This window comes from Talaromyces amestolkiae, assembly GCF_001896365.1.
Source record: "Talaromyces amestolkiae strain CIB chromosome Unknown scaffold6.1, whole genome shotgun sequence".
NCBI classification, from domain to species: Eukaryota; Fungi; Ascomycota; class Eurotiomycetes; order Eurotiales; family Trichocomaceae; genus Talaromyces; species Talaromyces amestolkiae.
In genome coordinates this window covers 8732-33938 of record NW_024468042.1, presented here as the reverse complement: position 1 = coordinate 33938, position 25207 = coordinate 8732, and the positions used below count along the sequence as shown (strand labels likewise).

At 49.6% G+C, this 25207-nt stretch overlaps 2 protein-coding genes across 2 annotated transcripts; one reads left to right on the top strand and one right to left on the bottom strand.

Moving 5' to 3' along the window:
- Nucleotides 1–213: 213 nt before the first annotated feature.
- On the top strand, nucleotides 214–4838 carry BHQ10_003623 (uncharacterized protein; the record flags this gene model as incomplete). Its single annotated transcript, XM_040875900.1, has 2 exons — nucleotides 214–979; nucleotides 1051–4838. The coding sequence occupies 2 exons, from the start codon at nucleotides 214–216 to the stop codon at nucleotides 4836–4838; spliced, it is 4554 nt and encodes a 1517-aa protein (XP_040732127.1).
- A 738-nt stretch (nucleotides 4839–5576) lies between these two features.
- Nucleotides 5577–25133, bottom strand: BHQ10_003622 (uncharacterized protein; the record flags this gene model as incomplete). Its single annotated transcript, XM_040875899.1, has 4 exons — nucleotides 5577–6958; nucleotides 7012–7162; nucleotides 8748–22525; nucleotides 22595–25133. 4 exons carry the CDS (start codon nucleotides 25131–25133, stop codon nucleotides 5577–5579), a joined length of 17850 nt encoding a protein of 5949 aa, XP_040732126.1.
- Between the last annotated feature and the right edge of the window lie 74 nt (nucleotides 25134–25207).

Genomic DNA, 25207 nt, shown 5'->3' with positions numbered 1-25207 from the left:
AATATTTTCCTTACACAATATGCCGCTAATGGTACCGTGTGTTTCTAGCTCCATCTTTTCGTCAGATTGACAATCTGGTAACGCAGTTTAAGGCAAGCCATTATCGACAACATGCGGAGCTGGATAACGTAGGGAAAGATCGCTTCGATTAATGCTTCTATTGTTTCTCTCTTTCTCTACAGGGTGTATTCGTCGCCGTTGTAGTTTGTCTCAATGGGCTCCCAATCCTCAAAATGCCCGATCGAGGTCGAGACAGGGTTTGGACCTTCTGCCGATTGCTACGACAATTTCGACTTTACTCTTCTGTTCGAAGAGTCTATCTTGACCATAGTTCCCACTATTTTGACACTGCTTCTTCTGCCTTGTTTCATTCTCCGGCTACGAAAAAGTGAGCGGAAAGTGGACAGAATAGGAAACAACTTGATCTCGATATCACATTATGTCAAACAGGCTGGATGGGCTGCACTTTTCGTGGCCACTGTCGTGCAAGTCGCCCTGACTATCGATCACCACACACCAAAGACTCGAACCTCAATCGCTGCCAATATCCTTGTTCTCATTTTGATCTCGGGCCTTGCTTTTCTATCTTTTTGGCATCACCTACGCAGTGTTCGACCATCTGGGCTTTTGGTGCTATACCTTGCTCTGACCCTCGTGTTTGACATAGCCCGGTGTAGGACACTATGGGGAATCCAGTCGGCGGAAAGGGTTGCCGCGGTGCTCAGCGTCGCCGTCGGCCTCAAGACAACCTTATTGATTTTAGAGGCAACCGAGAAGCGAAGCATCTTGCTTCCTCAATATCAATCGTTGCCCGTAGAGGCCACATCCGGAGAGCTGAACTTATGGTTTTCATGGTGGCTTAATCCAATATTAATACGCGGTTTTAAGAGGCAACTGTCGATGAAGACATTGTTTGATGTCGATCCGGTGCTTAAAGCTTGGGAGGATGAGGGTAGTTTAGCTAGAGCGTGGAAGGACTGTACGTGATACCTCCCTAGCACTGCTACAAATCTTATTTCAACTGACCTAGTCTCGATTGTGCTCTTTTAGGGAAATGGAAACATTCTGGGCTAGCTCTTATGACTGTTTGTATGTTACATAGTAGAGTGGCTCTGCTCATGTCCATTTTGCCGCGTCTCTGCCAGATTGGATTCACGGTTGCTCAGCCATTCATCCTTGAGCGTACCCTCGACTATATCCAGGGCACAGGCTACGAGGATCGACCGTCCGTCGGTACCAGTCTCATTGTGGTATATATCATCGTTTACGTAGGTATTGCTATCACGACAGCTTTGGCGCAACATTGGACGTTTCGAATGATCACACAGATGCGAGCTGGCCTCGTTGACTTGATTTATCGCCACACACTCGAGATGTTGCCCACAGCCCTGGAAGGAGCCGATGCCGTCACACTTATGAGTACGGATGTGGAGAGAGTCACTAGTGGTCTTCGCACGTTTCCCGAGTTGTGGGCCAACATCATTCAAATTGGTATAGCTATTTGGCTACTTCAGCGGACGCTCTATCTAGCTGTTCTTGGACCAACGCTTGTGACAATTGTCTGTACCAGTTTTGCAGTATGGGTGGCTTCAGGAGCTGGTGATGCCCAGAAATCTTGGTTAGACCGGATTCAATCACGGGTGACAGCGACGGCCAGCATGCTTGGGGTTATGAAAGCTGTCAAGATGACCGGCCTTACTATACCACTTGGCGAGAGGATAAGCGACCTTCGCGAAAAGGAAATAAAGTCATCTTTCACCTTCCGTTTTATCCTTGTCAAGCTAGTAACTCTATCCAACATCTCGGAGGCTATGAATCCAGTGGCCGCCTTTGGCTTGTACATCATCCTTCAGCGCTCTAGCGGCTACGAAATCATGAACACATCCAAGGTTCTGCTTTCGTTGGTTCTCTTACAGCTTTTACTGGTTCCTATGGCTATGCTAATCGATAGTATCGCCGGCTTCGTTGGTGCTATTGGGTGTTTCGGTCGAATTCAAGAGTATCTGGGCAAGGAAACCAGAAGAAGTCCGGAGTGGGACAGTGGGAAGCTGATACCGGCTCTGCCGAATATCAAGCAAAAGATATTTTCAAACAAACTGCCGTCATCCGAAACACTCTTTTCAACAAAAGATTACTTGCCCAAGGCAACACACTCGAGATTTATGGCCAACAGATTGACGTATCAACCATTGAGCAGCATATTTCAAGAGACTGCTATCAATTTCCATCGGGTTTCCGCTGGATGGCAAACAGGCTCTCCTGTGTTGAGAGACTTGACCTTCCAGGTGCCTCGTGGCAAATTTACCATGATTGTAGGCCCTGTAGGTTGTGGAAAGTCCACTCTGCTTTACACGATGCTGAGAGAAACTATAATTAGTGATGGTTTAATATCCGGCTCTCTTGATGAAGTAGCGTTCTGTGCGCAGTCGCCATGGATCTTGAACACTACTTTACAACATAACATCACTGGTGGATTTGATCTGGACAAGGCATGGTATAAAACTGTGGTTCAAGCCTGCCAGCTGAGTTACGATATCGCTCAGCTGCCACAGGGGGACCAAACAATTGTGGCTARTCAAGGAATGGGCCTAAGTGGAGGACAGCAAGTACGCCTATCACTCGCCCGAGCCATCTATTCTCGTAGGAAGACCATTATCTTAGACGATATTCTCAGCGGCCTGGATGCAACGACCGAAAAGTTCATCTTCGCGACTCTCTTCAGTCGATACGGACTACTAGCCCAGCACGGAGTGACAGTTATTCTTGCTAGCCACGCTATCCATTGTCTTCCCGAAGCGGACCATATCATTGCTCTTGGACAGGGCGGTCACATCATCGAACAGGGCACCTGGGATAATCTGTCCAGGGCTCATGGTGGCTATATTTATGGGCTCCAGGTTCAAGAACAAGAACGAGGTGATGTAGGTAAAAATAGCAAGCCTGGCGAAGCCACCAACGGAGATGACTCTAAACCTGTGCTCCCCCGGCTTGATGAGGCTGGCGACTCCCAATCCGGCAATTTTTCTGTTTATTCCTACTACGTCCAGTGTTTCGGTTGGCCTCGATTGGGCATCTTTGTTATGATTAGCGCCGTCTTCGGCTTTGCCATCATTTTCTCCCAGGTCTGGGCAGAGCGGTGGGGGCAGTACAACACTGCGCATCCCAATGATCGCGCCGGATACTACTGGGGTGTATTCTTTGCTATCGGTGTTCTGGCAATCATTTCCTTGGTTACTGGCTGCACCTTTTTCGTCATGAGCCTTGCTCCCCGTGTGGCGAGAAGATTTCATTCCCGACTCCTGAGTACAGTCCTGAGTGCCCCTCTATCATTATTCTATACGGCAGACAAGGGTTCCATCACGAACAGATTCAGTCAGGATCTGGAGCTTATTGATATAGAGCTACCTGTTTCTCTCGTCCAAACGATCATGATTTTGTTTATCATCACCGCGCAAACACTGCTCATGGCGGTGACGTCCAAGTACCTGGGGGCAGCCCTTCCCTTCATCCTTGGTGCTGTAGCCGTGCTCCAGATATTCTATCTTCGGACATCACGCATACTACGTCTTCTCGATGTCGAGGCCAAAACTCCTCTCTTCTCTCATTTTCTCGAAACTCTGAGCGGAGTTGTGACGATTCGGGCCTACGGCTGGCAGAAGGCATACACCATGCGCAACATTGCCCACATTAACGAATCTCAAAAGCCATTCTATGCGCTCCTCTCTGTCCAGCAATGGCTTGGCCTTGTTCTGGATCTTGTAGCCGCTGGTATCGCCGTCGTATTGGCAACTATTGCAGTCAAGAGTAAGGGCAAGACCGACTCTGGCCTAATCGGCCTTGCCCTTGTCAATGTTGTTGGCTTTGGTGGCGCTATAAAGAAGCTTATAGTATTCTGGACGCAGCTTGAGACTTCCATTGGTGCTGTCAGTCGCGTTCGGAGTTTCACTCTCAACGTGCAGCCAGAGCATCGATTTTGGGAGAGGGGGCCAGTACCGCCTAAATGGCCAGAAGAAGGTGGGATTGAATTTGATAATGTCATGGCCTCGTATGACGGAGAAAACAATGTCTTAAAGGGAATCTCACTTAGAATTCAGGCTGGTCAGAGGATTGGCATCTGTGGACGTTCAGGAAGCGGCAAGAGTACTCTGGTATCAGTGCTCTTTCGAATGCTGGAGCTCTCAAATGGCAGCATTCGCGTCGATGGTATTGATATCGCGACTATTCCGCGTGAAGAGGTTCGCTCACGCATAATTGCCCTTCCACAGGACGCGTATCTTCTTCCAGGCACTGTTCGTTTCAATATCGACCCGCGTGGTGAGAGATCAGACGTAGATATCACGGACGCGCTCCGCATGGTTGGTTTGTGGGAAATATTTGCAGCACAGGGTGGACTCGATGCGCCTATGGAAGTTAATACTATTTCACACGGCCAGAAGCAGCTCCTATGTCTTGCAAGGGCCACAATGCGTTATTCAACGATCTTGGTGCTAGACGAGCCGACTGCAGCAGTTGATGTCAAAACGGACGCCATGATGCAAAAAATTATCCGAGAAAGATTCAAAACGCATACTATCATCACCATTGCGCACAGATTAGATACGATTATGGATTATGACCGCATAGCCGTTGTTGATGCTGGACGGTTGGCTGAGCTGGGTGAACCGGGAGCATTATTGGATGGAAATACCTTATTCAGGAAGCTATACAGAGATATGAATGGGATGGATTACGAGGAAGACGAGAATACAGAGACGGAGGAAGACCAGTTGCACCGTATATCGGGCGACAGTAATTCTGGGACTTTGATAGAGGATGAGTATCGCACTGATCATTTCTAGGTATATAGCATATTTTGTATATAGGGCGCTTTTTAGATTTAGGGCAACAGCTTTGCATTATACAAATTATTGGATTAGTGGAAAAGAAGAAGTTCATAACTTCGTCTCTACAGGTAAAACAGATGATTTGGTGTACCAGAGATCTAACATGCCCAACGCTTTTATTTTGATACTTATGGAGAGATCGAAACTGATAACCTGATCGCTTGCAGAACAGGTTTGACTGTCCAATTCCTCCCTAAATTCAATGGCCATGATAATACAAGTAATTATATTCATAGACAACCTTTCTAGGCAAATGGTCATGTAGAAACTACCTACATCGGCGGGKGTTCGCACGTGGCCGTGAATAATGACAATTGCTAGCCCGAAGGATCACGTCCTTGACATATGAAACAGTGCCATTGTTTACTTTACTATTTCTTACTAAACGATATATATGCCCTACAGGTCATACGAGGTCGTCTATTTTGATTACTGTTTCTATATGGTCAGAAGTGAATACGCAAGCCAAGATGAGTTAGGTTGCATGCCATTGTACGCTTTTGGATAATGATTGATCAGGTGGAAATCATATAGTAGTAGTTTGCATTAACCCTACGTTGTATTGCTGCTATTTTAATCACTAAAAAGGACAAAAATCCATAGACAATAAAACTCCACAGGCAACGGAATTTGAAAGGCAGACATATTTCCATAGGCAACAATATTTACAACATAAATCACCATATAAATAGCTTAGTCTACAATATCACGTCTGGTGAATCGTAGCCATGGTCCATTCTTCTGTCCGGATAGATGGTCGCGTAGCTGGTACTCATTCTCTCTGTGTCGTCCATACTCTGCCTGTGGTGAACCTCGACCAACTTTGCCTAAGTCTCCCTCGGCAAATTGAAAGTCGCCAAAGTATAGCACGGTGGCAACGGTGGTCAGGATTTCGTGATATGCTAGACTTCGGCCGAGGCAGCCCCGGATGCCCATCGAGAAGGGGTTGAAGACCGATCTTGCGCGCTTGATGCTGCCGGTACCATCATCCTCAACCCAGCGCTCAGGACGATAAGAGAATGGCTCTGCGAAGTACCGTGGATCGTGATGGATGGCATATACTGGTACAGAGACAACAGTCCCCGCTGGTATGTGATGATCCCCGATGTTAAGGCCACCGGCCGTAACCTCTCTCGTCAAGGCAGCTCCGTTGGGCGGGCTCATACGCAGCGCCTCATCGACACAAGCTCGCAGGTAGGCACATTCTGATAATTCTGGGCCTGAGGCCACTCCTTCCTCTCCGAAAGGCTTGATCTTAAATGCTTCCCGTACTTCTTGAGTCACCTTATCGTACGCGTGCTTGTTGTCGGCCAAGTAGAAAAACGTTGATGATATGGCTGTCGAAGTTGTGTCTGAACCGGCAACTACCAGTGTGATGCTCTCGCTAATCATTTCCTGTGTAGAGAAGCCTTTTCCAGTATCTGGATCCTTGGCTATGGCAAGCGCGCTGTAGATATCGTTGCGTGGCGGACACGGATCTAATGACTGCTGTGACCACTTGCCAATGGCACGATCTGCACGCTCCTTCACCGCGCGTATGACAAATCTCATGAAGCGGTATCGCGCTATAGCGGCCTCTTTGAAAATGAAGGCATCAATATACTTATACCAAGCGATAAAAGGGAGATAAACGAGCACTGACATCCGCACATTGGACTTGTCGATGACATGTGGCATGTGGCGGAATCTTTCATTACCCAAGAGGTTATAGCTGGCGCTGAAGACAAGATCGGCCATCAGATCAAAGGTCAGGTAGCTGCACCACTCGGACATGTCCATAGGTTTTCCCAGTGTCTTCGCTTCCTTGGGAAATACGATGTCACAGAACTTACGAACATGTACAGCGATACGGCTGTCCATTCCTCGTCGGGCTTTTTCAGAGAGAGCTGTTGACACAAGCCGCCTCCGCCATGCGTGTTCATGGCCTCCGCGTAAGCTAAATGTGCTTGCTACATTGGCCTCTAAGACACGGTAGTGTGCACTTTTCATAACGGATGGTTTGGTGGAGTATATAGCATGCAAAGCCTCCGAGTTCCTAATGAACAGGGTGTCCGGCATATGCCGAACAAAGTCACCTGGTCACTCTTGTTACTAGATGATTCTATCACTATATGAGGCGTTTACTCACCATATTTCTCGTGGGCCCTCCACATGTCAAGATGGGCATCCCCCTTCCAGGCGTGGTACGCTCCATATAGATTGGTGAATTTGGCAAGGAAAGGACCAGGATATTTGGCCAAAGGGTGGAAGAAACAAAGGTATGCCGATCTCCACAGGATCTGATTAGTAGGTTGAATGTGTTAGTAGACCGAGTCGGGGAAGATGGAGAATGATGATCCATACTAAGAGTAGCAAGCAACTCCCGGCAACCAGCACCGTGATATGGGCTGCCATCGTTCTCAGTAACCAAGCAGCAAATTGGAAATATAAAGTTAATGTGATGCTCTGTGTTTCGAACTTAGAACTTTGTCGTTAGACCTTTTTGAAGTTCTAGACATGCTCATACTGTGGGAGAGCTCTGGTTGCATGAAACGTGCATAATGATCGTCGGATTCAGCGATTTAAAGGTGTTGCGAGCCCAGCCGTCTAAGCTTGCGATTACTATAGAATCTTCAACTAGTAATAAAATAGTAAGCAATTCTCTGAGAAGAGTATATACGGGGCCAAACGCTGTCTGACATGGTGGGATATCGGGGGCTACCTGAGCACTGGGGAAGAAATTGCGGACCTAAACGAATCTTGTCATGATCTTGTGAACCTAAAATGTACTATGTCACTTTGAGATGAACACCATGACATCTGCTTATAAATGAATGGTGTGTAATAAATTCCGTTCTGTTCTGTGGATATATTTGACCTCGAGGCAATTTCACTTGCTCACTTGAACCCTTGATTTGAATCATGCATAGGCTAGGAGGAAAAGCAAATGCCGGAAAGAAATTAAGTGGTGTAGAGATACGCGTAGAGTAAGAACAGGAACTGTTTCTATCAAAAGACCAAACATAAGAATCCTGGGTGTTGGGTGCAAAGCTATCAAATAATCCTATGTTGGACGATTTGGCTACCAGAATCCTTACATTATCTCTAGAAAGTGAGTATAATGACCTAGTTTGGCAGACAAGTTGAGCTTTCAGGCTATCTCGCTTGCCTCGAGCTTTTTTCACTTTGTCCTGGTCTACCACTCTCGGACGGATAGGGCTTTCCAATTAGTAATAATATACGTTTTGACTTCAAAGTGGTCATCAATTCGGACATATTTAACGATATAAGCAATAAAGTGCGTTATTTCGTATTGTAGAAGAAGGCAAAGAAACTTTTCAGGCTGACCACATCCTTCAAATGATGAAATTACCAAGAAATGTACTGGATTAAATGGATGACAAACGTCTTTGAAAAGATCTTAGATGAACTGGATTCTTGAGGCTATGAAAATATTTGCAAATCAAACGAGTGAGGTATTCAACAGGAATTACAACAATGTAAACATGAATATATAAGACAAAATACCCTCCTTTCTATATAAACTCCAGAAACCGTTTGACATATGAAAGATGGCGTATAAGCCAGAAGCAAATATGCGTTAATACACGTACAAGGTCAATGAACAAAAAGAAAAGTGATGAATGACTATAAATTTCCATCCAGTAACTTCTGAACGGAAGCTTTGAATAGTGCGTTCACATCTCCTGCTCGTGAATCAGTGAGAACGTCACTCCAATAGCCAAGCCCGGCATGGACAGTAGTAATGCCTTCTTCCCGATTATGGCTTATCTGTACCCCTATCGAAACGTCCCATGCAGTAGGATCTCTCGCAGACAACAAGTCAAATGAGATACTGGCTGCATCTGACTCTATCTGACTAACTCTAGAGTCCATGTACTGCAAACTCATGAGAGAATTCCATGATGGGTTCTGCCACATATCTTCCATCTTAGCAAGACCGTATTGGTGATCGAGTGAGTCTAGGAAATCATCTCGTGCTCGTCTCAGTACCTCTCCAATGCCATTTTTGCGCAGTCTGGAGAGATCGATTCGGCAAAGAAGCATGTTGATGAGCGGMCCTACGATCTCTTCGGCGCCTGCCACTGTTGCATCACGGTTGGCTGTCATAAACGCAAATAGCGTTTTGTCTGAACCCGTGAGGTCTTGAAGTACTAAACCCCATGCGGTCTGGAAGAAGGCAGCCATAGTGACGCCATGCGTGGTGCAGAACTCTGGCAGTCGGCTTATGGTGGCCTGCTCAAGATCGATGATCTTCACTTTGTGGATGCGAGGTTGCGATAATGCAAAGGATGGCGAAGTATGTGGAATACACGATGCTCCCGCACTTTTGTCAAAGTCTTTCCAGTAGGCAACGTCCTTTGCGAACGTCTCTTCTTGGCTCATATCACGTAGCCATAATGCGTAGCTACTGAACGAGGGCGCTGGGTCTGTTGGAAGTTTTCCTTCATACGCAAGCGCAAGATCGCGGAGGATTAGAGCGACGGAGACACCGTCAGTAAGAGTGTGGTCTGTTTCGGTCTTGAAGGAAACAATTTGTTTGTTGTTTTTTGAAGTAACAAACAAAGTGAGTTGAACGTGTGGTTTCTTGCTCGAGAGGCTGTAGTTGACTGATATATGGCTATTCATGCGAGCTATCATTTCTTCTTCGTTGATGCATTCAATTACCGGTACATTGACATACCAGTCTCGAAGCACAATTTGTTCGTATGAGCCAGAAGTAGTAGACCTAAAGATTGTCCGGAGAGCGGCATGATGACGCACAACCTGCTGCCATGCTTCGCGTAATTTGTTTATATCAATTGTAGCGCCGTTAAGGGTGATGGCTTTGTAAGTAAATTCCATTTCGTACAATTGGCGGTCGGGGTGCTTTTCACGCGCGGAAAGCATGTGTTGTTGCACCGGTGCGCAAGGATAAATTCCTTCAACCTCGTCTTCAAACAGGACTTGCTTCTCAACCGTTGGGGATGACAGCCTAGGGCTGGTCGGATGACTTTCTATATCTCTTAAAACTTCAATGGCATGGATCAATGTGGACTTCGCCATTTTGACCCACTGGATAATCCTATCTTGGTGCTGCATATGTTTGTTATAGGCTATGGTGATATGAGCCTTACCACCAGCAATGAGGGCCACGATATCAAATAGAGACCAACGTGGCAGCTTTTCGTCCTGTACCAACTTATCGAATGTCGCGCCATCTGGCAAAGTTGCGGGTGAAAGCAGGGCATTTTCCCTTCCAACTTCAGAGGATCTGCCAAGGTAATTGAACATTATCTCCATCTTGGAATGTGAACCAAAGGCTTCGCGTCCCTTGGCAGAGAGGTACCGGGAGCTGAAATATTCCATGCCGTTAGATGGTAGGAGGCGTCGCAGATCTTGAACAGACTGCACTGTCATGAGAATATCAGATGATCGGGTATCGGGTACATGCAGAGGGCTCATTGTCGTAAACCATCCTACTGTACTTGACGGGTCTACTTTGCCGTTCCAAGACTCACGACCATGTCCTTCGGAAAAGATGGCAGGAGCTGCACGGTCAGAGAAGACGAGTGAAAATGAGTGAATGAGAGCAGCCAAAATAACATCGACGGGCGCCGCACTTAGTGAAACCTTACCAGTGCCCATTAATTGGGCCGTCATGGGCTCGTCGAGGTAAAATTCTGTCAGAATGGCATCACTGTATGTGTTGGATTTGTTGTCTCCCGCCATTCCCCAGTATTCAAAGTTAGCTGCAGGCATGTTGATGGCGTCGAATGGTAGTAAGTCAGCTGGCTTAGTAGACTCGGCCATCTCCTTTTGCATGCTCAGCCAACTCTGGAAAGGCAGTGGAGGGGCCGTCGCAAAGCTACCAGTAGCAATCAAGAGCTCCAGGTCACCGAGGAGGATATGCCACGAGACCACATCGACCACTAGGTGATGGGCTCGGACAAAAAGTAATTGTGTTCGTTCTGAAAGGAGATTGAAAACATGAGCAGAGAAGACAGGTCCTTCGTGGATGTCAAAAACACCACCGAAGCTACTCAGTATCCTCGATACTTGATATCCGTCCTCCACCTCTTCGATACTGAATTGAAATGACTTAGTCGTATCTTTATCCTCAGCGATGTACTGAGACCATTCTCCATTCTCGTCTCGAGAATATCTAGCACGGAGCATCGAGTGCCGTTGCACAATTTGCGTGAGGGCTTTTTGCAATGCCCCAGCTGAAACTGGACTGTTTATCTGTAGGAGTATGCTTTGGTCGAAGTGACCAATATCTGCGTCCGCAGAAGAGGAAACCAAATCGACATACATTTTTTGGATTGGGGACAGAGCGAAAGGTCCGCCTAAAACTTCCTTGGGTTTTGGTTTAGTATATGCCGACTTGGAAGCGAGCTCAACTAGACTCTTGTTTGTGATTATGTTCGACAATGAAGCATCTACCCCCTTCGCGCGGGCTTTGCTGCGCAACTGCATAGCAGAGACGGAATCACCACCAAGGCTAAGGAATGAACGGTTGAGATTGAGCGAAGCCGAGTCTAATCCGAGAATTTGACTAACGAGGTCGCTTAATATTTGCTCCACAGCGGTCGCTGGATGATGAATTTCTTCTGCATCTCCTTTGCCCTCAGCTTCGTTGCGAAGTAATTTGTCGTAAGTATCTTGGTCCACTTCTTGAAGCCATGAATCGATGAGTTTTCGGTCAATCTTGGAATTGTTGTTTAGTGGGACGGCTTCAACACAGATCCAGATACTGGGCACCATGTAGCCAGGCAAATTCTCCTCAAGCATCCGTCGTACTGCAACAATTTCCTTGCTAATCTTGGTACCACCAGCATTGGAATTATCCAGTACAACAATTTGGTTGGCAACGGGTGAATTGTTGTGCGAGATATCGGCAAAATTGAGGCTTAGCATGGCAATCAACTTATCCTTGAGTGGACCATTTCGAGGGATGCGTGCCACGGCCTGCTTTACTGTCTCGTGGGTTAACATAGTGTGTTCCACCTCATCAAGTTCCATTCGTTGTCCATGAAGCTTAACTTGGTTATCTTTCCGACCTGAGAATAACATGTACCCGTCGGCATTGTAGCGCCCCAGATCACCGGTTTTATACATATTCCGGGGCTTCCTATTACTGTTGTCATCTTTTTCTCCAACCCATGCCGGGTCTTGAATATATGCAGCGGCCGTTTTTTCCTCGTTCTTGAGATAGCCGCGCGAGACAAGTGGACCTTCAACAACAATTTCACCCACGCAGCCTAAAGGCACCAGCTTATTGTGGTCGTTTGGATCACATAGCCACATTACGGATCCCATAGGGTTGCCGAGTTCCTGTGCACTTGTCTTTTGTGTTGTCGGCGGCGTAGCAGAGGCGTAGATGGTTGTCTCGGCTGGTCCCCAAATCAGGATTAAATCCAACTTATCAGACCATACTTTGATGTTGTCTTGGGTGGGTGCTTCGCCGCCAAGAACAAGCGTGCGCAGTGTTGGAACCATTTCGGGACTGAGCAGCTTAGCTACTGATGGAGTTACTGACATGAGGTTCGCATTGTACTTGGTGATAGCGCCAGCCAATTCGTTCAAGCGCTCCCACTCGGATGGTGTGCAGATTGTAGCCCCGCGCTGTAGAGAAATAAAAATATCTCCAAGACTGATATCAAACGTGTAAGCAGAGAAATTGAAAAGCCTGGTTCCAGGATTGATCTTGAATTGCGCTCCATGTGCCTGAGCACTCATGCGCATATTCCGGTGCTCAACTACAATTCCCTTGGGTTTGCCTGTACTACCCGATGTAAAGCAGACATAGACGGCGTTTGAGGGTTCGACATTGGGTAGCTCGTAGTTGAATTCGGCCATTCGATCCAGGCTCTCCTGGTCTATCGGCATGACCCAGACTGCGGCACCTTGAAAGAGGGAAACGTGCTGAGGTGAGACTAATACTAATTCAGCCTCAGCAGCCTGCAGTATTTCCTGCCTGCGATTAGCCGGGTGTGTTGGACCGAGATGTACTATGACTCCTCCAGCTTTAATCACGGCCAAAGAGGCTACAATGGCCCACTTGGACTTGTCGAAGCATAGTGGCACCATGACTTCCGGTCTGACGCCGCTTCGAACCAGTCTCCTGGCAAGTTTTGTGGCGTAGTGCTCTAGCTCAGCGTATGTCATGTCTCCATCCCAGCCTGAAAGGGCCAAGTTGTCGGGATTGAGACGGCCTTGCTCAGCGATCGCCTCATGGACCGTCTTTTCATCCGTATCACCGTGAGGCCATCTTGCGTTCCAGGCGTCAATTGCGGCGCCATCATGAGGACCGAAAAGCTCAAGATCGCTCACCATCTGAGTCGATGAGGAAGTCAGGCTGCAGAGCTGATCAACAATGTGACCAAATTGTTTACAGACCCAATCCATCTGGTAGGTGGGAATAACAACAGGGTCATGTCTCGCCAAAATGTTGACAGTCACACCGTCCGCAGCAAGATGACACTCTAGAACAATAGAATACGACCAGAATCCGTCCAGAAGTTCAGGCCTTTGCACCTCGGCGATGAAGTCACCTTGATCATTTGAATCCTCACCAAACTCGAACAGACTCGTAAACTCTAGTGCTGGTTGAACTTCTTTGCCCAACTGTTGTCGAAGGGTTTGCACACCGGCGTGTTGGTAGTCAATCATGGCGACGGATTGGTCCTGAATACGTTCAAGGAAGCCAATGACGGGCTCTTTGTCATCGATACGCACACGCACAGGGACTGTAGTGACAATAGGCCCAATGATTTGCTCGATACCCGGGACTGCACAGTCACGCCCTGATTGGGCTGCACCAAAGCTGATATCATTTGATTCGGCATATCGAGCACTCACTATGGCCCAAGCGGCTCTGAGAATTGTGGACTTGAGGATACCACTTGGTTGCTGCGCTATAGCGATGGTATGAGAGACATTGGCGCTATTCTTCGGCTCGTAAGTCTTGTTCGGTAACCTGGGAAAATGCGCAGGAGCACCGCTGAGTTGGGTGCGCCAAAAGTCTTCCGAGTCGACCTTATCAACTCGGGAGAGATGTTGAATGAAGGCGTTGAAAGATGGTCCTGTTGGGCATGTTTCTCCTTGGTATATTTTCTCCACAGCTTTAAGGAGTACGGTGGCGCTCCAGCCGTCATACAGGGCATGGTGAAGTACCAAAACGAACTTGCGAGCCTGCACATCAATGGCAAAGGCACAAAGACGACCGCCATATTCGATGGTCGTGAGACCTCGTTGCGCAATGAAAGTCTCGATCTGTCCATCAATAGTCTCCCAGACCAATTTCTCCTTGATCACGACCTGAAGGGACTCGGAGGCACGCCCGAGGATGATGCGCGTTCTTAAGATGGGGAATCTGTCGGCTGCCGTCTGCCATGCTGCTTGGAAACGATCTATGTCGATGGTGGGCGGCAGATCGAAAATTCTTGTCGAAATGTAGGAACCTGGCTTTCGAGTAGAAACTGCCATAAGGCCTTCTTGTAGTGGCGAACAGAGGTAAACATCCTGGACCTGGTCTCTCTCGACCTTGCATTGATGTACTGCTTCATAGATCAAATCACTGATGGCATCCGGCTTCAGAAGCGAGAATGGAGGGATGGCTGCTCCTTCAAGAGCAGTACTATTCTCCCACAGCTCGGCCATCTGGAATAGTCGTGGCATACGGAACATATCGGCAACTGCTAGCATTTTGCCTTGTCGGCGCGCTGCAGCTACCAGTCGCATTGCCTGAATTGAATCACCTCCTTTGAGGAAGAAATTGTCTTGGGCTGAGATAGACTCCTCTTTGGCGATGCCAAGAACTTCGGCCCATAAAGACCGGAGCCGCCTCTCCGCATCAGTGGTGCAAGCTCTACCCAACGTGTCGGCGTTATTATCGTTATCATCTTCCAGAGCATACCGCCGTAACTGTTCCTGGGACAAGGAAGCACCGAGTTGCCTAAGCGCTTTGCGGTCCTTTTTTCCCGTCTGCGTAATGGGCATGGAACGAAGTGGAATGAAGAAAGATGGCACCATGTGAGCAGGTATAGTGTCGAGTAGGTTTCGCCGGAGAGCGACTAGTTGATCTCGCATAGAGTCCAGTTCATCTTGTGGTGTCTTCTCTTCGTCCTCACCGGTTTCCGCTGATGTATAACCTGAGTCAGAGCTAACAGAGCTAACAGAGCTAGGTCCGTCTATGCTGCTGAGTTTAAAGAATGCTGCTAGAGCAACGCGATCGTCTTCGCCACCCTGTAATATTTTTTCAACGACAACCGCTTCGGCCTCAAAACCGTTGGCCACGATATTCTGTTCGATTTCGCTCAGCTCGATACGCTGCCCGCGAACCTTAACTTGGCTATCTATGCGCCCAACATACAGCAGAGTACCGTCCGAGTCATACTTGACTAGGTCACCCGTCTTGTACATGCGCATGCCTCGGATACCCAATTCTAATGCAAAGGCTGGGTTTCGAATGTAGGCAGCGGCTGTTTGTTTGAGACTAGCCTTGTATCCTCGTGTGACAATTGGACCCTCGACACACAATTCCCCAACGCAACCGATAGGTACAAGGAAGTTGTGGTTGTTTTTATCCGTGATCCACGTTCGGCAACCAAGGCCGCGCCCGATGTTGTTGGGTGACGAAGTCCCGGGAGCAAGATGAGAGACACTTGTCCAGATACTGCATTCGGAGGGACCATATGAGTTCAGCAGTGTGACTTCAGGAGCCCATCGGTTACATAGGCCTTGACTAATTGCTTCTCCTCCTAAGGCCAGATACTTCAAGCCGGGGACTTGGCTTGGGTCGAGTGTATCCGCGGTGGTTGGGACTTGGAAGGACCAATTTACGTTATATTTGTTGATCGCACCAGCAAGATCGTTCATCCGCTCTGTTTCGGAAGGTATACATACACATCCACCGCGCATCAGGGTCGTGAAAACCTCAGAGTTGGACACGTCGAAGACATGTGAAGCGAATTGTAGAGTTCGAGTATCAGGGCCCATGCCCACATGGGGTCCCTCGTAGTGCTGCATGGACGTGATGCCACGATGCTCGATGATAGCGCCCTTAGGCTTACCAGTACTGCCTGATGTAAAAACAATAAATGCTGCATTGGATGGCTGAACTGTAGATGTGACGGCAACATCGGGTTCAGGTAGAGATTCCAAGAAGTCTTCATCAATAGGCTCGACCCAAGGCTCCATGCCATCGAACTTGTTGACATGTTGCGGAGAACAGAGGACTATAGGCGTTTGGACGTCCTGCATAATACTTTGCATGCGAACGGCCGGGTATGCAGGATTCAGTGACGTGTAGCAGGCACCTGTTTTCAAAATGGACAGCATAGATACCACGTTCCATTTAGACTTGTCGAAGCAGAGGGCAACAGTCACTTCTGGACCCACACCAAGGCTCTGGAGATGAGCTGCGAGTCGCTCAGTCAGCGAGTTCAGTTCTCCGAAGGTATAGCTGCCGTCCCAAGCGCATATAGCCTCAGCTTCGGGTCGCTTTCTTGTTTGCTCGGCTATCAAATTGTGTACACATTGTTCAACCGTCCCAGGTAATTCGCCGTTCCATTTAATGATCTCGTCTATATCCTTGGGACTTATAACCTGGATGTCGCGAAGACCCTTTTCAGGGCTACTGATCAGCTGCTGCACAACATGGGTGTATTGATCCAGTAGCCTGCGCATCTCCTCACTCGAAATTAGGGTATAGTCGTACCTGGCTTCGACGTCGATGGTCGAACCGTCATCATGGGCGTAGTTGCGAATGACCAAGGGGTCTGTATAAAACCCATTCGGCAAGTCGGCGGAAACGATTTCTATACCATCAAAAGCCTCAATGGCCTCACTCGGCTTCAACTCAACGGCAAACCGATGCACCATGTTGTCAATCGCCGCTCGGGCATACTCGTTGATGCATCGAATATTTTGCAGACCGATGTGTTCAAAGGATGTCATGGTCACGGCTTGTTCTTCCACGGCCTCTAGATATTGTGCCACTGTTGTCTCACCATCATCAAAAGGCACCGGCATGCGAACCGGAACAGTGGTCATTGTGGGACCGTTTATCGTAGAGATATTCCGAACTGGCGCATTTCTACCCGACAGCGTCGCTCCGAAGATGATGTCTGAGCTGTCAAGGTGCCGCGCGATGACAAGCCCCCATGCGGCACGGAGATAGCTCGTCACAGATATTTTGCTCCCACGCGGACGAGCAACCTGCATCTGCGAGTAGCAGGCACGATGAGGGACAACTTGATGCCCGAGTGGCACGGGTGGGAACTTTGGTGGTATCTCCTTGTTAGCAGGGAACTGTTCTTGCCAGAATTTACTTGCAGAATCGTCACGTATCTGATCTTGCAGGAAGCGGATGAAGTTCTTGAAAGGCACCGGTTTCGGCATCACAGCCCCTTCATGCGCCATGGCATGGGCAATCTGTTCAAATGTGATGTCCATACTGAAACCATCGCACAAAGCATGGTGGCCCGACCACACTATGTAGCGCTCTCTACTCTGCCTGTGCTCGTCGATAAGTGCCAGCTGTACTAGAGGGCTTCCATATGTCACAGGCGTATCCAAATCCTCTTTGAGGTAAGTGGTCAAATTGTCGCGCTCAACCCATTCAACTTGGACGTTCAGTACAGCTTGGAGCATTCCCGCCGCAGCTGTGCTTACAAACCGGGTGCGCAGGATAGGTTCAGCGCTCACCACGGCATCAACTGCATGGCGAAATCGGGCGACTGAATAGTTCGGATCAGTAAGGCGCAAAATGCGTTGGTCTTTGTATGCTCCTGTCTGCCGCATCGATAGTGCTATAAGACCTTCTTGCAAGGGGGTGCATGGGTACAAGTCCACAACAGTCTCGGGGTTAACACCACATTGTGCTGCTGCTTCAGTGCGGATTGTATCTATATACTCAGGAGTCAAGGGCGACAGCGATGTTATTGGGAGAAGATTGAATGCCTCCTCTTCTTCGTTATCAATGAAATCGCTCTCGTCGGCAATTCGTGCCACTCTGGCCATGTCTGACAGGATGGGAGAAGCAAAGATATCAGCTACGGCCAAGGAAAGGCCTTCTGTCCTTGCGGCAGCTGCAAGTCGCATGGCAACGACAGAGTCGCCTCCAATTTGAAAGAAGTCATCATCAGCGCCCACCTTTTCGATAGGGATGGACAAGACTTTGCTCCAGATGGCCTGCAGCAGCTGCTCGTGGGGTGTCGTAGCGGCTGTTTTAGGGCTGTCTTTTTGGAGCATGTAGCGAGCTATATCTGCGTCGGAGAAGCCATTCACTGTTTCACGCAGGATATTCCGTGCCAACTTGCCATTAGCAGTTAGTGGAGTCTCAGTAATAGGAACAAACATGGCTGGAACCATATATTTGGGGAGGGATGTCTTCAGAGCACGTTGCAGATCCACAAACTGGCCCGAGAGGTTGTCACTCATCGGAATGGCTAGTCCATCAGTAGAGAGCATAGGCAGATTAGAGGAACGATTGAGGAACTGAACAAAAGCAACGAGTATTTTTTCTTTCCTTGTGCTTTGCGGAAGCATCAAAGCATCGACTGAGACGAGGCTGTGCTCGCCCAGTTGGGCGAGCTGCCCCTGAACCTCGTACTTGATGTGGTCAAGTTCAACACGTTGCCCGTGAATCTTGATCTGAGTGTCTCGGCGGCCGATAATGGTGATACTGCCATCAGTATTGAAACGGCACAGATCGCCAGTTCGGTAGAATCGCCTATTTATGTGAGGCTCATGTGTCATGCTCTTTGCCCATGTGGGGTTCTCAATAAAAGCCGCGGCCGTCTGGGCTTCATTGTTAAAGTAGTGTCGCGCAAGTAGTGGTCCTTCGATCAGGAGCTCGCCTACAGCACCCAAAGGCACAAGCTTGTGGTGGTTAGTCACGTCTACAATCCAAGCCCAGCAGCCAAATGGCTTTCCGATATTGGCTGGGCTTGCATGAGCGTCGAGCCGGGTAGGGGTGCAAGTGACGGCGACAGAAGCTTCGGCGGGACCGTAACTATTGAAGAGTTGGACGGCCGGAGCCCATGCCTCGACGTTTTCGCGTGTGAGAGGTTCACCGGCACTGAAAAGCCATTTGAGATGTGGAACCTGCTCGGGGCGCAATAAACTGATAACAGTGCTTGTTAAGTGGGCGTGATTAGCGCCTAGTCGCCTGATTGCCCCAGCCGGATCATTGACACGATCCTCTTCAGATGGCACGCACACGCATCCACCGCGTTGTAGCGTTGTGAAGATGTCTTGATTTGACGTATCAAAGGTATAACTGGCAAACTGGAACACACGTGCCTCAGGGCCAATGCGTACAGCCGGACCCATGAGGTCTGACAAGGTCGCCATAGAGTCATGCTCCACCACCACAGCCTTGGGTCTCCCTGTTGTGCCAGACGTGAAGACCACGCAAGCTGCATTGTTTGGCTTGATGGAGGTGCATGGCCGGCCTGATTTGAATGGAAGCCCAGCGATAAACTCTGGTGTCACTTGAACGATGTTCAATTTCGGATCCCCGCTTTCCCTTTCTTCAAATAGGTGGGAGTTCTGCGGGGCCAGGCACACGACCTTAGCTCCGACCTCACGGACAAGTCCCAGCAATCGTTGCCTTGGATGTGTCGGGTCCAGTCCTACAAAGGCACCACCAGCTTTAAGAATAGCCAGGCACGTAACGATAGCCCAACCTGATTTTTGAAAACAGTGTGGCACCACGACCTCAGATCCTACGCCGAGCGAACGCAGATAGTGGGCGAGTCGTGTTGACAACTTATCGAGCTGTACATATGTCCACTCACCGTCCCACGCGCAGACTGCCTGGGCCAGAGGTTGCGTGAGGACGAGTTCTTCGAATCGCGTGAATATCAGTCGGTTTGCCCTTGGTAAGGGGTGGGCATTGAAAGAAAGCAGTTGGTTCATATGGGACACGCCCACTAGATCTACCTCGCTGACGAGAGTGTTGGGATGAGAGATGATGGCTTGGACGGCTCTACCAAATGCGCTGGCGATACTTTGTACCTGCACAGATGTCAGGTGGTCTGTCCAGTGACGTAAGAAAGCGCGCACAGCTCTCGACCCCGTGAACTGGATGTCCACGACGACCGCGTATTCATCGGGTTCATGATCCCCAATTTTCTTGAATAAAAGCGTTGAATCAGCTGGACTTTCAGCTTCACGATTAACAGTAACAATCGTATTGAACAGGGTATCGCCGCCTGTCTTCAGTGCATGCTGTATGTTCGACAGACCAACGTGCTGGTGGGGCAGGGCTTTGACGTAGTCATCCGCCGTGACGCGCACGGCGTCCATGAGTGTAGCAACGCCATCGCCAGTCTTGTTTCCATCTGTAGCGAAACGAAGATGACTGACAAGCATAGTCAAGTAAGCGCCCACCGCACCTTGGATACCTGGCAATGGGGCGTCGCGACCGGCTGAGAGATAACCAAAGCAAACCTCGTCGGGGGACTCGGCGTATTCCCGGAGAACCAAGGCCCACGCAGTCTGGAAGACGTTTGCTGGCGTGACTGAAGCTTCTCGACAGAATTGGAAAATCTGTTCATTCGAGACACCCTCACATTCCAGTGGAACGGACACAACATTTAATTGTCTGTCTGCGTCGTGCGCCTTCTCTGGTGCGGCCATCTTGGGTAATATAGTTGGTTTTGCGTCATTGAGATTTTCTGCCCAGAAGTCAAGAGACGAAGCCAGGGATGTTTGACGGATGTGAGAGATGTAATTGCGGAATGGTAACGCTGACTCGGTGAATTCCAGACCATCGTACCAAAGCAACATATCACGGAGAATCACAGCTGCAGAAACACCGTCCACGATGGCGTGATTAATGTCCAGTTTGATGACAACACGGCTAGCCCCCGAGATGCGGCAGATGGTCATTCGATGAGGTGGTTGAGGTCCCCGGAAGGAGATGGCCATAGGGGCTTCGTTGACAAGCACCATCCCAATCTCATCAGTCGAGTCATTGTCGCAATATACAATCGATACGCTCGGCTGGACATGAGCAAGTACGACTTGGTTGAACAGAGCCTCTTGGCCGTCAGTACCCTCAATAAAGATCGACCGTAGTGAGGAATGTCGTCGCACGACCTGCGCCCAAGCTTGAACAAGTCTATCAATGTCTACTGAGACCTTTGAATCACGTGGCGTCAATTCTGCAAGGTGGTAGCACTCATACATGCCATCACTGGACCGGGTCTGGCTGAGTAAGAGATCCTGCTGCATAGGAGAGCATGGATACATGTCCTCAATCAAGAGAGGGTCGAGTCCCTGCTGGGGTAGCTGTTCATTAATTAGTTTCTCGAGTCCACTGTAGGTTAGCTCTGGCAATAATGTGAAGTCTGAAAGAGTATATTCCTTAGGGGCGTCAACTATCCTGGCGACGAGTGAGGCAAGCGTTTTCTGCACAGCCGCGATCCAGGGCCCAATCTGATCTGACTCTTTGAAATCCTTGTCGTGTGAGAAGGAGAGCAGGATCTGCCCATCAACCGCCTCGGCCATAATGGAGATTAAGCTTGTCTGTCGAATGTTCTCAACCGCCAAAGGAAGAAAGTTGGGACGCGGCTCACTCTTGAGAAGATCATCGGAGCTATCGAGAACTTTTGACAGGTCTCGGTAGCGCAGTGAGATGTTAGAGCTGCAAAGACCAGTCTCGCGTCTTCCCGCTACTACCAGTCGGCGGGCATCCTTGATCCTCTTTAGCATACTTACGAGTTCGTCCTTGGTGCTCATGTCACCTGTGCTGAGTACCAACGGGCGCACTGTCTCAAATTGACCGATCGTTGCGGAGAAGTCAACACCCAGGTCTCGAGATGCGGGCCCACGCTCATCCTCCCATAGAGACAAGATAGGCAAGGTCTCTCGATTGGTGAAGCTGTAGCGAAATGTGAGGAATAGACTCGCCACCAAGAAATCCGCAACATCAGTACGCAATGTCTTATGTATCTTGGCGTCCAACAGCAAAGCGGCTGTGGTCTTGTCGACTTCCAACGTCTGTTCGACCATATCGCGTGCACTCCCCTGCATAGGCAAGTAGTCGAGTTGACGTCTTAATGATGCGGTGATGCCTAATTGATCTTCCGAAGTTCCTGTCACGTGTCTCTCTCTCTCCATCTCGACCCAGGTCTGGAAAGACACCGGTTTCTGCGTTTCATCGTTGGGAAGAGGGCCATCGGCGAGACTCAGACACATCCGAAGATCTTGGACAATGATGGACCAGGACGTAGAGTCGACGACGGCATTGTGTGCTATCAGAAGTAACAGCTGTTTTCCGCTCTCCCTTATCAGGTCTGCCGAGAAAACAGGCCCTGAGAGTTGCACAGCACGCTGAGCAGTCGCCGCAATGCCCTCAATTTCTTCCGGATGATCTATGAAATGATCTTTATAACAGTACGAGCCTCGGGTGTGAGAGGTGATCATTTGCTTATACTTCATGACAGTACCGTCCTCATCCTCAAAGAAGCATGCCCGAAGCATGGCGTGACGATTGACGACAGTGTCCAAAGCAGCTTTGACCCTAACGGCAGAAACGGTGTTGTTGAGTCTAAGGAAAAGGCTCTGGGTACAATGATTCGTTTCCCTCTTACTCTCATCATCCTCATCCCCGCTATCAAAGCAGCCAAGGCATAATTGCTGGGCTATAGAAATTGAGAAAGAGGCTTTAGACGGCTTGGATTGTTCCACACGACCAGCTAGCTCCGTAATACCTTTATTCGTAAGCAGGTCTTTGATGTCGATGGCATAGCCGGCGCTTTTGCACTCGGACACAACGCGCATGGCAGCAAGACTGTCACCGCCGAGCGCAATAAAGGACTTGTCTAGAGGTAGATTGTGGGCGGAAGTCTTGAGCGCGCGGGAGAATATGTCACGAAGATTACGCTCAGTCTCGGATACAGAGTTTAATTCGGTTGCTTTTCCACCCTCCCGGTTACCGATAAAGCCCATTATACTATTATGTAGCCCCTCATCAATATCCAAGAGCCAGTTCAGAACCCTTTTCCGATCGAGCTTTGCCGAGATCAGTAACGGCCAGGACTTGATCACGATCCACACGGTTGGGACCATATACTCTGGAACACATTCTCGCAGATGGTTACGAACGGCGTCGGCTTGCTGTTTGATTGCAGGCCATTCATCCTCCAACCACACTTCGATAGGTGCATCAGCGTCCTCAGGCTTCCACTCGCTGGAGAAGTCACGGAGACATAAAACGGTGACGATTTTCTCCTTGCACAACCCGCTCTTCGGTAGGAAGGCGGCGGCATGTTTAACATCAGGGTGCAGTGCGATGTTGTGTTCGATTTCTCCCAGCTCGACGCGCAATCCACGCAGTTTGACCTGGGTATCTTTGCGGCCTAGGATCTGTATGGTGCCGTCGATATTGAATCTGGCCAAGTCACCCGTTTTGTAGAAACGCATGGTCGTTTGGTGATGCCCTTTCGCAACTGAGCCCCTCTTTGTGAAAGAGGCAGGGGTGAGGGTCCAGCCTTCACTAGTCCACGAGGGATTCTCAATAAAAGATGCAGCCGTTTTCTCCGCGTCGTTCAAGTAACCCCTGGCTAAAATGGGGCCTGAGATCAGTAGCTCACCCACAGCGCCGAGAGGAACGAGACGGTCGTGATTTTCAGCATCGACAATCCAACATAGACCGCCAACCGAGCGGCCGATATTGGATGGGTCGCTTGTCGGTTCCAAGTGTGGATCTCCGGCTGCAGCTACGGAACACTCAGAGGGCCCGTAACCATTGATGAGCTGGAGATGCGGTGCCCAAGTCTCAATGTCAACTTTGTGGAGTGGCTCSCCYCCMAGGGCCMGGGKTTTGAGAGTGGGCACAACCATCTCAGGGCGGAGCAATTTGACCAGAGATGGTGTCAGGAATGCCCAGGTAATGGCGAAGCGTTCGAAGATCGGATAGAGACCCTGCGTTGCCATGGTGGACATGTCTGGCGTGCACACCGACGCACCAGACATGAGCGCGGTCAGGATCTCCAACATGCTGACGTCGAAACTGTATGAAGCTAGCTGTAGAATGCGACTTTCACGAGTTAGGTTAGATTTTTCCGCGTGCTGGAGTGCTCCTGATACGAAGGCCTGGTGCGGAATGAGACAGCCTTTGGGTTTGCCCGTGCTCCCAGAGGTGAAGATGAGGTAAAGAAGGTTTGCTGGGGTAACCCCTGACTCGGGAGGATTCCCATACGCATCGTTCGCTGCCAAGGAAGCGACGAATTGCTCGTCGATGACGGCCGTCCGCACGCCCATCTCCTTTTCCCACGCCACGGATTGAGTCCTCGAGGTCAGGACAAATTGGCCTTGAATCTGGGTCAAGATCTCTCTTCTGCGACTGGCCGGTTGTGCCGGATCAATAAATACAATGGCACCGCCTGCCTTGATCACCCCCATCAGAGCCGCAATCGCCCAGCAGCTCTTTTCGAAGCACAGCGGTACGATGGACTCTGGTCGGGTACCCTCATCGTGCGTGAGCCAAGCTGCGATGCGATCCGAGATGTCGTCTAGTTCTGCATATGTAAAGCGTCCATCCCATGCGTCCACGGCGACCAGCTCCGGCTCCTCCTGGGCCTGCTGTCGGAAGAGGGTGTGCACGCATAACTCGACTGTCTCAGGAAGCAGGGCGCTATTCCAGGCCCAGAGCTTTGCCTTATCGTAGTCGCTCACTAGATCTAAAGATTCTAGCGTGTCTTCCCAGCCACGGTCGGCATGTGTGATTGCGGTAGTTATGTGGGCGAAAGCCGCCACCAGATGGTCAGCTAGCTCTCGGTCGATCGCTAACGGCGAGAAGCGTACTACAACTTCTAGGCCTCCGGAAGTGGAGGGGACTGCAACAAGCTCGACGGGTGCGCTAGCGACGGAAGGACGGGTCGGATCCGTCTTGAGGCCATTCTTGTTCGTAGTGAGTGTCGTTAAGGACTGGAGGAGTTGCGCATTGACGTCCTCCGTCCTTGCGGGGACTAGAGGGAGCTGGTCTGACGCCAGTTCCTTGGTGCCCTGTTGTATTCGTTGTATCAGATCGGATAGCCCCACTTTGCCGTCGACATGTGCCGCACAAATATGGCGTTTACGATCCCACATAGCGGCAGTGACAAAGTGGACGTCTTCCAGTCCCGTGTACTGCCAAATAACAATGGCCCAAACGGCATTGACCAGGGCTGAGAGCCCGACTTCGGGCCTCTTGCGACAAAACGAGTGGATATGCTCAATGAGCGCGGGATGTGTGGTCTGCGAATCCATGGCGAGGTAAGTAGAGTATCCAATGCACCTGCAGGCCCTACATCAATTTTCCCAAAATAGACTTAGGCACTACG